The sequence below is a fragment of the Artemia franciscana genome, chromosome 5 (genome assembly GCF_032884065.1).
Source record: "Artemia franciscana chromosome 5, ASM3288406v1, whole genome shotgun sequence".
Lineage (NCBI taxonomy): Eukaryota > Metazoa > Arthropoda > Branchiopoda > Anostraca > Artemiidae > Artemia > Artemia franciscana.
This window is the reverse complement of record NC_088867.1, coordinates 8,252,740-8,266,865: the sequence shown is the minus strand read 5'-3', so window position 1 is coordinate 8,266,865 and position 14,126 is coordinate 8,252,740. Positions and strand designations below refer to the sequence as shown.

At 34.5% G+C, this 14,126-nt stretch overlaps 1 protein-coding gene across 2 annotated transcripts in view; it reads right to left on the bottom strand.

The window, feature by feature from the left end:
* LOC136026947 (GATOR2 complex protein WDR24-like) overlaps positions 1 to 14,126 on the bottom strand; it is a 149,325-nt gene that overhangs the window by 26,090 nt on the left and 109,109 nt on the right. For both annotated transcript variants that reach the window (XM_065703805.1, XM_065703806.1), the window contains exon 11: positions 6,917 to 7,162. In XM_065703805.1, coding sequence (XP_065559877.1) covers positions 6,917 to 7,162 — 246 coding nt within the window. The remainder of the gene's footprint in view (positions 1 to 6,916; positions 7,163 to 14,126) is intronic.

Sequence of the window (14,126 nt, the reverse complement as noted above, 5' to 3'; positions counted from 1 at the left end):
TTCCGTAAGTTAATTTATAAGTTATGTATATTCATTACAAATGAGAACGTTCGTAAATAAAATTTAAAGTTCTAGTGGCCTTTTTCAGTAAAAAAAAAATTTGAGGGCAACTTGCCCCCTTCCTAGTCCCTTTTTCTCAAAATGATCCGATCAAAAATTTGAGAAAGCCATTTAGCCACAAAAAGGTAGCATTAATATGCAAACTTCGTTTTAATTATTCAAGTACGGTGAGCCAACATCAAAACCTACATTAATTTAAGAACGTTCAGAAATTGAATTAAACAAAACAAGTTCTTTTAGCTGAAAGTAAGAAGCGACACTAAAACTTAAAACGAACATAAATTATTCCACATATGGAAGGGGCTGTCCCCTCCTCCACACCCTGCACTTTACGCTAAATTTTTCCAATATTTTAAAAGGTAGAGTTGTGAGGAAGAGTTGAACTTTAGCGTAAAGAGGGGCGAAGGGGGCCTAGTTGCCCACCAATTTTTTGTTACTTAAAAAGTACACTTATAACTTTTAATTTTATTTACGAATGTTTTTACTAGTAATAAATATACATAACTTACAAATTAACTTACGTAACGAACTTTTATATTCGTATATTTTTATTACGCAGCAGGCGGTTCACCCCCTCGTCAATGCCTCGCCCTTTACACTAAAATTTGAATATTATTCAAATTCTTTAAGAATGACCCCTGAATCACAAAGCCCTTTTAATAATAATTAATAGCTCTTCTGAAATTACTCAAAATACTTTAGCGTAAAGAGGAAGGTATTGAGGAGTGGACGAACCCCCTTATATACGTAATAATTTCTGTTCGCTTTAAGTTTTAATGTTGCTCCTTACTGTAAGTTGAAACAACTTGTTTTTTTATTTAATTTCTGAGAGTTTTTGAATTAATGCTGGTTTTGATTTTGGCCCATCGTACATGAACAATTAAACAAAATTTTCATATTATGTTTTCCTTTTTGGGGCTAAATGGCTTTCTGAAAGTTTTGATCTTACGATTTTGAGAAAAAAGGGGCAGAGAAGGGGGCCTAGTTGTCCTCCGATTTTTTTGGTTACTTAAAAGGCCACTAGAATTTTTAACTTTATTTACGAACGTTTTTATTAGTAATACATATACATAACTTACAGATTAATTTACGAAACAAACTTCTATATTCGTACATTTTTTTACGTATATGAGGGGGTTCGCACCCTCGTCAATATCTCGCTCTTCACACTAAAGCTCAAATTTTTTCCCAGTCCTTTAAGAATCACAAAGGCCGTTTAATTAGAAACAAGAGCTAAGAGCTCATATGGCGCTTGTGACAAGGCCGGAAGAGCCAAGAGCCAAGAGCTCATATGGTATGAGCTCTAGCAAAATTCTAAGAATCAATAGATTGATTTAAAGATAAAATCAGAGGCTTAGTGTCGGTCGGGATTTAAAATAAGAGCTCTGAATCACGATATCCTTCTAAATATCAAAATTGATATTTAATATCACCCACTCGTATATTATAAATACCTCATTTTTTCTAATTTTTCCTCTCCCTTTAGCCCTCCAGATGGTCGAATCGTGGAAAAAGACTTTATCAAGTCAATTTGCGCAGCTCTCTGACACGCCTACCAATTTTTATCGTCCTAGCGCGTCCAGAAGCAGAAAACTCACCAAAGCACTGAACCCCACCCCCTAAATCCCCAAAAGAGAGCGAATCCAGTACGGTTAAGCCAATCACTTATCTACAAAATTTGTTTATTCTACCCGCCAAGTTTCATCCCAATTCCTCCACTCTAAACGTTTTCCAAGATTTCCGATTTCCCCCTCCAGCTCCCCCCAATGTCAACAGATCTGGTCAGGATTTGAAATAAGAGTTCTGAGACATGAGTTCCTTCTAAATATCAAGTTTCATTAAGATCAGGTCACCCGTTCTTAAAAATAGTTTAATTTTTCTATTTTTTCCAAATTAACACCCTCCAGCTCCTCCAAAGAAAACAGATCCATTCCAATTATTTCAATAACGTATCTAGAACTTGTGCTTATTCTTCCCATTAAGTTTCATCCCGATCTCTCCACTCTAAGCGAATTCCAAGATTTCAGTTTCCCCTCTCCAATCCCCTACGCCAATCCGATTCGAGCCAAAAATGGAGCATCTGAGACATAAGATCCTTCTATATATCAAGTTTCATTAAGATCCGATCACCTGTTCGTAAGATAAAGATACCCCGATTTTCACGTTTTCCAAAATTCCGGTTTCCCCTCCAACTCCCCCAAATGTCACAGGATATGGTAATTAAGATAAGGGTTCTAAAGCACAAGATCCTTCTAAATATCGAATTTCATTAAGATCTGATCACTCTTTCGTAAGTTACAAATACCTAATTTTTTCCTATTTTTTTTAAATTATTCCCCCCCCCCCCAACTACACCAAAGAGAGCGAATCCAGTCCGGTTATGTCAGTCACGTATCTTGGACTTGTTTTTATTCTTCCCACCCAGTTTTTATGACGTATATGAGGGGGTTCGTTACCTCGTCAACACCTCGCTCTTTCGACTAAAGTTCGAATTTTGTTCCAATTCTTTAAGAATCACCCCTTAATCAAAAAGACCTTTTAATTAGAAAAAAATAGCTCTTTTGAAATTACTAAAAATACTTTAGCAGAAAGAGCAGGGTATTGAGGAGGGGACGAATCTCCTCATACCCCCAGAATCAAGAATGACGCAAGAATCAAAAAGGTCGTTTTATTAAAATAAATAGCTCTTTTGAAATTGCTAAGAATACTTTAACGTAAAGAGTGAGGCATTGATAATTTCTGTTCATTCTAAGCTTTAATGCTGCTCCTTAGTTTCAGTTGAAAAAACTTGTCTTTTTTATTTAATTTCTGACAATTTTTGAATTAATACTGGTTTTGATTTTGGCTTACCGCACATGAATAATTAAACGAAGTTTGCACATTATTTTTTCCTTGTTTTGGCTAAATGGCTTTCTCAAAGCTTTGATCGTACGATTTTGAGAAAAAGGGGTGGAGAAGGGGGCCTAGTAGCCCTCCAATTTTTTTAGATTTCTTAAAAAGGCCACTAGAACTTTAATTTTATTTACGAGCGGTTTTATTAGTAATAAACATACATAGCTTACAAATTAACTTACGTAACGAACTTCTATGTTCGTATAATTTTATTACGTATATGAGGGGGTTCGTATCCTCGTCAATACCTCTCTCTTTACACTAAAGTTCAAATTTTGTTCCAATTCTTTAAGAATCAGCCCTCAATCACAAAGGCAGTTTAATTAGAAAAAAAAATAGCTCTTGAAATTACTAAAAAAAACTTTAGCAGAAAGAGCAGGGTAATGAGGAGGGGACGAATCTCCTCATATACCTAATAATTTCTTTTCGCTTTAAGTTTTAATGTTGCTCCTCACTTTCAGGTGAAAAATTTTTTTTTTTTTTTTTATTTTATTTCTGAACTTTTTTGAATTAATCTAGGTTTTGATTTTGACTCACCGTACATGAATAACTAAAACAAAATTTGTATATTAATTCTACTTTTTTCACTAAATGGCTTTCTCAAAGTTTTGATGGGACGATTTTGAAAAAAAAAACAGGGAAGGGGGGTTAGTTGCTCTCCAATTTTTTTGGTTACTTAAAAAGGCCACTAGAACTTTTAATTTGATTTACGAACGTTTTTATTAGTAATAAATATACGTAGCTTACAAATTAACTTACGGAACGATTTCTATATTCGTACATTTTTATTGCGTATATGGGGGGGGGGGGGTTCGCCCCCACACCAATGCCTCGAGTTCAAATTTTGTTCCAATTCTTTAAGAAAGACAACTGAATCACAAAGGCCATTTAATTAGAATAGATAGCTCTTTTGAAATTACTAAAAATACAAAGTTTTAATGTTGCTCCTTACTTTAAGGTGAAAAAAACTTGTTAAAAAAAAAAAAAATAAAACTAGAAAATCAAGCGCCCCTTTATGGAAACACTTCCCCCATGATAAATTCCTCCACGGAGAGATCCACTCGCGTAAACCCCTCTCCCCGACCCCCTTCCACCAGAAAAAATCCCCTTGGAAAACGTCAGTATACTCTCCAATAACCAATACTATATGTAAAAAACGGGCAATGTTCATAACTTAGAGCCCTTCCCCCGGGGACTGTGGAAGATTAAGTTGTTCTCAAAGATATAGTTATTAGATTATTCGATTATGCTGAATAAAATGGCAATCTCAGAATTTTGTTCCAGTGACTTTAGGAGAAAAGTGAGCGTGGGAAGGAGCCTAGTTGTCCTCCAATTTCATTGGTCACTTAAAAGGGCACTAGAACTTTTAACTTCCGTTAAAGCGAGCCCTCTTACGACATTCTAGGACCACTTGGTAGATACAATCACCCCTGGGAAAAAAATCCAAATAACAAACGAAAAAAAAAACACGCATCCGTGATCTTTCTTCTGGCAAAAATCACAAAATTCCACATTTTTGCAGATAGGAGCTAGAAACCTCCACAGTAGGGCTCTCTGATACGCTGAACCTGATGGTGTGATTTTCATTAAGATTCTATGACTTTTAGGGGGTTTTCCCGCTTTTTTGAAAATCAAAAAAGGCTCGTAAATTTGATGGATAAAACTAATTCGATAAGACTTATATATTTAAAATTAGCATAAAAATCCAATTCTTTTGATGTATATATTAGTATCCATATTCCGTTTTCAGAGTTTCGGTCACTATTGAGCCGGGTCATCCTTATTACAGTTCGTTGCCACGAACTATTTGATAATGATATAGAATATACAAAGGCAAAAAGAAAAACTATAAAATAATAAGAAAAATTATTCCACCAGTGCATAAAATACGAGAATCACAGACATTTGGCAAACGCCTCCACTTTTAATACAAACGAAAGATTATCAAAACATAAAATATAAACATTGTAAAATGCATAGACAGAAATTAAAATACGGCGAGAAAGAGTAAAACCAAGAAACTATAGAGTAAAGCGGAAGTATAAAATGAAAAAGAAAATAGAATAGGCTACGGGTAAAGTGAGAAAAGAAAAAGGCCTAAGTATTAAAAGAAGGAAACAGGATACAAGGACACAGGATACAGGACAGCAAGAATAACGATATTTGCTCCATGGGAAATTTCTTTTTAGTGGTTTAAATGTAAAATTAAATGAAAACTGGCGAAATTGAAGGTATATAGCTGAATAATGGGGCTTCATTTTGGCATAAACTAGTACCATGTAGACTAGTACTGTGCAATTATTAAATTAATATATTCATGTAAACTAATACTGTGTTAGCTTTTAACTGGCTAAATGTCGATTTAGAGGTGCCAAATGCGAGAAACGTCTCCTTACTTCGTGTTTGAGGTATTATTCAAGTTGACATTGACTGATTCAGATTATTCTATTTGGGGTTCTACAAACACTCAATGACTACCTTTCCAATAAATTCAAATTTAATTCTAAAAGTTACCCCATTACCCAAATCTGAACCGAAAGTTTCAGATTTTTAAGTTTTTTGGCATCAGTAGATGTGGCTGTCTTTATACAGTTACATGCCACGACCTTCAGTCTAAAACATGGACAGGGTCATATCTAGGATTTTTTTTTTGGTCGAGGAGGGGTTTCACAATTTTTTTTTTCACGGCACGGGATGGGGGCTACGAAAAACCTTTAAAAATCGCATCAACATTTTGTTTATATTCATTTTTGTTACGTTTTTTTCGAGTCAGACAAACATTAAAGGGGGGCTCAAACCCCCTCCCCTTGGAAACGACATTGCAAATGGAGTAGATACCATCCCAGCATTTGCGATGCTAGCCTAGCCTTAGTCGATGGCCTAGCTCTATAGCCATCGATCGCCTAAGCCGTCCGAGCCGAGTGCTTAGCACGCTAAACTTGAAATCCTTTGTCCGTGAGGAAAGGGGTTTGAGTCCTGGTGTCGTTGGTTATTTGGTTTGGAACAGGGTCGGTGGCATGCATTTGCAAACTCAACCAGAGTCGACTCGTCTCTAAATGGGTACCAGGAGAAATCTAGGGAAGGTAAACAGGAAGGGTGTACAAAAGTATAAAATGGCTCACCCACAGCCCTCGATTGCTCTTCCTGGCTCAAGGGCCAGGAAACGGAAATCAGTACCACCCGTAGGGACTGTAAGGTCCAATGCCGTGTTTCTAAAAAAACTACCACAGACAATAAAAGCATAAACATTGTGACTACATCGGCTACATACAACATATAAGAGAAACCGTTTTCCGATCTTTAAACCAGTTGCTTGGCCTGGAAAAACATAGTGACTGAATTTTTTTTTCAAATTTAAAAGTTCTAAGAAAAGGTTTTCCTTTCCCGTTTTTACATTTATGTAAATCATTTTTCAAATGTTTATTATTATACTCTATTCCACATAAAATTCGAATTTCAAGTATTCCACAATTACAAAGTGAACAGAAAACTCTTCTTCTCAGCAACATTTTTTAAGACTTAGAGACCATTTTGCCAGCGTATCTGAATTTACCATAACCAATGGTAACATTCATGTGGATATACTAATCGGTTGAGACAAGAGTAGCTTTCCGATTCACTTCTAGTGTCTCAGGTAGGAAACTGAAGTTCGTCCAATGAAACAAAAAAATCTTTATGCGGCCGAACGTAAGACATAAAATTTGTTTTTGAATAAATAAAAGCCTCCATTTGTAACCTGTCAAAAATAAATTACCTCCATTTTTTAAAAGTAACAAAGAAATGCATTTTTTTAAGGAGTAATTTCGCTCTCAATGTGACTTACCACTGTGATTTCCCAATGCATGTAAAACGGTAGCTTAAAAATTTACCATCTTCTGTCAGAGTTTAGCTTTAGCTTCAAGTAGGACTTAATTTTTGGATATAACTATGCAACTGTAAGCAACTACAAAAAAATAATAATTACCTGGTTGACCAGTAAGGTCAAAATTCTTGTGAATATACTGCTCAGGTGGGGGAGAGGAACGGTCTTTTATCTCATGCCTAGGCTGAAACGCTTCCGTAGGTAATTCGAAATCTCCCGTGTATTCCCCAGAGATTTCCCCTGGAGAATAGCCACCTGTTTCTTCTCTGGTTAAATCACCCATGTTGAAACTGAGGGGATCCAAATCTCCATCTGCCAAAAACGCACCATTTCCCCCAATCGGCGGCCCTTAAATTTAAGAAAAATTGATATATATATATATATATATATATATATATATATATATATATATATATATATATATATATATATATATATATATATATATATATATATATATATTTAAATGTTCGGCGCATTAATGCATTAAGCTACAAAATATTGAAGCAGAGTAAAAAACAAACAAATGTTTTTGGTCTCTAGGCTATTAAAATTGAGAAGCCTTTTGGACAACTAAGCATTTTAAGTTCTTTAATAAATATCCAGAAGACTTTGGTCGGAAAAACATCAGTTTCCAGGTCATTTTTCCAATAAAAAAAGCAACTTTATACGTTTTTGAAAGCACCCTTGTTCTGAAGGAAGTGGAAGAGAGAGGATTTCCTACTAACTTAGCAAGTGGATGAAACTTAAATAGATCTACAGCCTCAATTAGGACCCAGGAATGTGCTTTAACGCCCCCTACTTGTGGTGGTTTCAAGAATCTGGGGAGGAAAGCTTCAAAGAACTCTGAAAATAAAAGTTCGGTTTACAGTCTTCTTTTCTTGGAGAGTAAGACTTAACAGGAAGTTTCAAGGACAGGAGCATCAATATAGGTCAAATTTTATTATCGTTTAAGGTATGTCCTATTGTCACAGAATATTTTAAGCCTTGAAGGACAGGAAACGAGGAGGTAGATTGGAAGCACCTTCACACATTCTAATATGGTCTATACGAAACGCAATATTTTCCTAATTCATAAAGTTTGTGTAATAAAGGGATGGAGGTAGGTAAATGTAAGTGACTTCCCTAGTTTTTATTCGGGCTGCATATTCAATCTTTAGTTTACCCCTCCCTTGAGAGCAACTATATAAGTTAGTAAAAAAAAAAACCCTCCCCACTTTCACAGAAGTCCTATCGGTTTTAAGGACTACATAAGATGCTGAAAAGGGCAAGATCAAGGGGTTTTGAGGTTACGGTATTAATAAGAATTTGGAAAGTTTAATATCTTCTTCTCAATTACCACCACATTTTTTTTTCTTTTGTTGTATCCTTTTTTATGTTTATTAATTTAGTTTTTTAGTTATGCGTAATGGTCATTTTTTTTTTTAATTTAGGAATGTGTATTTGTGCTTTGCCGAAGTTAGGGTTTAGAGTTGTAATCGTTATTATTATTATTTTTTTTTCAAAAATTTTAATAAAAGAGTGGCACTTTGGACAAATACTTTGTTTTCATAGACGCTAGTAATCAAGGACCGTCCAAATAAGAAGCAACCCTATTGACGAAAATATGTTAAACTATTGCTGTACAAGATCAAGGTGGCCGACCCAAATGATTTCGCGGGCCACTTTTGAAACGACTTAAAACTTTGCTGGCCGCATATAATATTATAAAACCTCAAGCTAGATTTTGACCTGATATAGATTATTTTTTCATGACAAATTTTAGTATAATTAGTTATTATTATTGTGTTTACTATTATTGTTACATGTAAACATAGATCTGTTGTCGAGTAAACCAAATTTTCACTTAAATTGAAAATCGGTTCGGTTGTCTTTAATCAACTGCGCGCTGCGTCAACTGTGTGCCCTGTGTGGATGTTCGTTACGCCATTGTTGACAAGTAAAACTGGAACGTTAACCGGGTTACATTATACGCACCAGAAATTATTTTCTACAAAATTTGGCAACCCCCTGCTCGACCTGGGAACCAATATTATATGTATTTTCATACTAGACCATAGTGGCTTGGATACTACGTGGTATTCCAGTCGCTTCTGATGAAGACCAGCGAGGAGTCTGTGCAAATTAGTAGGTGAAACTTACATGGCAAAGGTACACACCGAATAAACAAGCCAAGTACGGTATAAAATTTGTGATGTCGGAAGCAAATAGTAGACATGGTTGATGAAAGACCATTCGAGAAAGGGGAACTAATGCTGAAAGATTTCCCTTGCCTGAGTAATTCTGTGAAAGATATTACAAGAACGCTACTTGGTAGCAACCAGAGTTTCAACATGGGCAGCTTTTTTACAAGTATTGCTGTAATGCAGGAGCTTTTAAAACCAATTTAAAATTTGACTTTTATCGGAACACAACAAAAATAAGAAGAAGATACAATATGAAATGGTCGGCCTCGAGTCCCTAGTTCTTCCAAACAAAGGAGTTTGAACAAGTTCAACTACTTAGTGTCACAATTGCTAATAATCTAAAGTGAAACATAAACATTTAAAATATTGTTAAACAAGCAAACGTATCACTATCCTTGTTTGAACTTCAAGATAAATTTAACTGCTTCTATATAAATTTTGTACTGTAAATAGTGTTCTTAATCGAGTTGCTTAGCCTTACCAAAACTCCTATAGATAGATAGATAGATAGATAGATAAGTGTATTTCAAAAACCCGTGGGCCATATACACACAAAATATAAATAAATAACAAACAAGCAAGGAAATTAACAACAGTACGATCACGCACAAAAAAACAGAATTCAACGCAAAAAGTACCTAATCTAACTACAAAAGAAATTAATCATATAAAACTTTTTCTTCTTATTAAAGATTTTTCTATATATACTCCCACTCGAAATATTGTGGTTGGGTTACTATTTTGTAGAATACAAAATTCTTTTGCTTTTTCAGTAAAGCGTTAGTTTTCTATAATCACACAAACACTAGGAAATATCATCAGTTAGTTTATTTGCACTAGTTTTATCGATATATGTTAGATAGGGTGTGAAGCAGTAATTTTTATTCGATTTAACTTTCAACTTCGCTCTTTACTTCCTTTAGATTTTTTTTTTTTATTAATAAACCATGGCGTGTTATAAACTATTGGGAGGAATCCCAATTCTGAGAGCATCCTTAGGGTTATAGGCTATAGCCTATAACCATAGCCAACAGCTATTCTCAGTTGAACAGTAGTGTAGCCTCCTACAGGCAAGAAGTTTAGCATCTACTAAACTACGTCAAAACTCGTAAATTAAGTTTGGCAAACGTTGTTCAGTTTGGAAATTTACTTTGGTAAGCCGACTCTGGTTTAGCAGATTTAGAAATCTGTAATACAATTGTGCAAATTTAACCAGGATTTCCCGACTTCTCAATCTTGTTGCTTCAATATTTAATTAATCTGATCAGTTTCAGATTAGATATCTTCTTAGTAAACTCTCACACGATATGGGCAAGATGTCACTATTTGCATGTTATCTTTAATTGAAAGGTTGACGCAAAAAGTTACCTCTAATTAATTCACACAACTACACTTTTCATTTTTAATTATTACGTTGTCACTGTCTACCTCTATAAAACCCGAAAAAATAATGAAAAATACGAAATAATTCTAAAATTACAGAATAAATATGTTTATTCTAGTACATTTTCAAGGTTCCCAAGCATTCCATGTAGAGAAATACCTGCTACAAATGGTCTGGTGTATTTTAACAAAAAAAAGGTCTTCCTACAAAATCAAAGGGCCCAAGAGGGGGTTCTAGACACTTTCCTTAAAAATTTATGAAATCTTAAAATACAGAAAAATATATCTATTCTAGTATATTTTTAAGGTTCCCGAGCAATCTGGGTAGAAAGATCCCTGGTAGAAATGGTCTTGCATATGTTAACCAAATAAAAAAAGAAAGAAAGAAAGTGCCTCTCCATAGAAAATGCCCTGGAACTGGATTGTTGACACCACCTCCAAGGAATAAGAGATCTAATACAACACATAGAAAGGAGAAAATATCAACGTCTAGTCTTAGAATAAAAAATGACGCGTAAAATGAAAATACAACAGCTAAACTTTTCTGCTAAAGGTAAAACCCCTGAAATCGGATAAACACAAGTTAAATTGTCTTCAAAAGTCTCCGGTCTATTTTTTCTTTGTTACTGCACAAAATTATCAAAGTCAAGCCATACATTCAACCCAATTTATTTTTTCTACTTAACTTTACTATTACTATTAAATTCTGACCTTTTTTATATTTTGGATTGCTAATCATTTTGCGAGAAACGTAACATACAACTGATTTTTATTTTTAAATTGTGTCTCTTCACAACTAGCAATCGGTTGGAAATTCGAAAAATTGCAAATATTTTTCTTTTCATTTATTTAAACTGGTTTCAACTTTTGAACGAATCTGGACTAGGATGTTGATTTCGAATCAATATACTAGTGAATAAAAATTGCGTCTAGCAATCATGCCAGTATTACTCATTAGGATAATAATAGATTCTATTGATAGCTTTTCTAGCGTCAAATTGATTTCATACCTGTTTTCGTTCAGCCTTTTCTCTGAGGCGTATAATTCGTTTTCTATTGCTAAGAGAAGCAGAAACAAGTCTTCTAGCAAAAATGTTCCTTTCTTTTTTGAAAGCAAATATAACCCGCTTTTCCATGCTCCGAAATTTCTTAAGACTGTTAATTTATTTCGTAAATTAACATTAACGTTTATTTCGTAAAATTTATCATCGTAAGGAGCACAAAGCAATTATCAAGAGAGAAAGAGAGAGAGAGAGAGAGAGAGAGAGAGAGAGAGAGAGAGAGAGAGAGAGAGAGAGAGAGAGAGAGAGAGAGAGAGAGAGAGAGAGAGAGAGAGAGAGAGAAGGCTTATCAGTCCCTTATTTTCTGCAAATAAATAAAAACGCACAGCAATAACAATAATCATAAAAAAAACTAGCTGAAGCAACTAGTAAACAGGGATGCCATTAACGAGGACGAGGGGGTAATTTATCTTCCCTTATGTTTTGGCAAAAAAAACTTTCTGTATTTTCATTGAAAAAACTAAAATAGAACTAACATGCCCCACCCAGATTCAGAAATACATTTTTTCGTATGTCTGTTAAACCACTCGAGACCAATCTTTAAATCATCCCCCCTCTAAGTGCTTGCGAACAGGCACCTCTACAAGTAGAATGAAATTTTACTTAAAAAAAAAAAAGTAAACACACATGACTTAGCGTTATTTTATAGATGATGTACGCTTATGCGGTAGGGATTAGCTTTTCTAACCGAAGTTATCAACATCATTGCACGGACATTAATAAGTTTATCTATAAATGTACGACATAACAATACTAAAATCTATAAATTAATGAAATTGAGCAGCAGCAGGTCTTTCTTTAACAACATTGCAATGTTGTTTTTTTTAACTCACTTCAAACCCTCCTAGAATTTTTTGAACTGTTTCAAACCCTCCAATGGAAGTTTAGAGTTCCCAATCTTGAAAACCAAAGAAAATATTATTTTAGAGTGAATATAATGTTGCATCCGCTCTTCTTCTTATCTTTGTTTGGAACGTATCGAACCACGTTCCATATTATATACTTGATTATATACGATGGTATATAATCAAGAAGGGGAAACTGAATGTTCTAGTGCCTCGTTTCCATGAAGAAGCTTCTCATGGGGGAAGAGAATTTCAAAAAACAAACAAAAAACAAATGTTTTTTTTGTTGTTTTTTTCCCCAGGGGTGATCGTATCGACTGAGTGGTCCTAGAATATTGCGAGAGGGCTCATTCTAACGGAAATAAAAGTTCTAGTGCCCTTTTAAGTGACCAACAAAATTGGAGGGCACCTAGGTCCCCTCCCACGCTCATTTCTTCCCCAAAGTCACCGGATCAAAATTCTGAGATAGCTATTTTATTTACCATAGTCGAAAAACCTATTAACTATGTCTTTGGGGATGACTTACTCCCGCGCAGTCCCCGTGGGAGGAGCTGCAAGTTACAAACTTCGAACTGTGTTTACATATAGTAATGGATACTGGGAAGTGTACAGACTTTTTCAGTGGGATTTTTTTTTGGTTTAGTGGGGAGAGTTGAGGGGGGGGTTTACGTGGGAGGATATTTCCATGAAGGTACTTCTCATGGAGGAAGAGAATTTCAATGAAGGGGGCGCAGGATTTTCTAGCATTATTTGAAAAAAAACAATGAAAAAATAAATATGAAAAGTTTTTTCTACTGAAAGTAAGGAGCAGCATTAAAACAAATCGAACAAAAATTATTACGCATATGAGGGGTTTACCTCCTCGTTATACCTCACTCTTTACGCAAAAGTATTTTTAGTAATTTCAACTATTTATTCTATGGCCTTTGTGATTCAGAGGTCATTCTTAAGGAATTGGGAAAAATTTAAGCTTTAGTGTAAAGATCGAGGTATCGACGAGGGTTGAACCCCATCATATACGCAATAAAAACATACGAATATAAAAGTTCGTTACGTAAGTTAATTCGTAAGTTACGTATATTTTTTACCATTGAAAACGTTTGTAAAAAATTAAAAGTTCTAGTTGCTTTTTAAGTAATAAAAAACTTGTAGGGCAACTAGGCCTCCTCCCTGGCTTCTTTTTTCTCAAAATCTTCCGATTAATTGCAATTAATGAATATGCAAATTTTGTTTTAATTATTTATGTACGGAGAGCCAAGATCAAAACATGCATTAATTCAAAAACGTCCAGAAATTAAATAAAAAAACAAGTTTTTTAAATGAAAGTAAGGAGCAACATTAAAACTTAAAACGAACAGAAATTACTCCGTATATGAAAGGGGCTTTTCCTCCTCAACACCCCGCTCTCTACGCTAAAGTTTCTTACTGTTTTAAGATTTCTAAAATAGAGTTAAGAGAAAGAGTCAAACTTTAGCGCGAAGAGCGAGGCGTTGAGGAGGAAAAGCCCCTTTCACATACGGAGTAATTTCTGTTCGTTTTAAGTTTTAATGTTGCTCCTTACTTTCATTTAAAAAACTTGTTTTTTTTATTTAATATTCGTTTAAGCTCTGCTTGTACATGAACGATTACATGTCAAGTAATTGATAAACAGCCAAGTGAAGGGATGCAAGGACTGAAAAAATTCAGGTAGTATATGGAAAGTGTTTGGCGCTATTAATTATTGATATAATATAATAACAATGATAACAATAATGATTTTTATTTACAATAAAGAAATAAATATATCCACCGCCAGAATTCAAGCTTTTAGGGCTTCATACTCATTCTACAAAAAAAA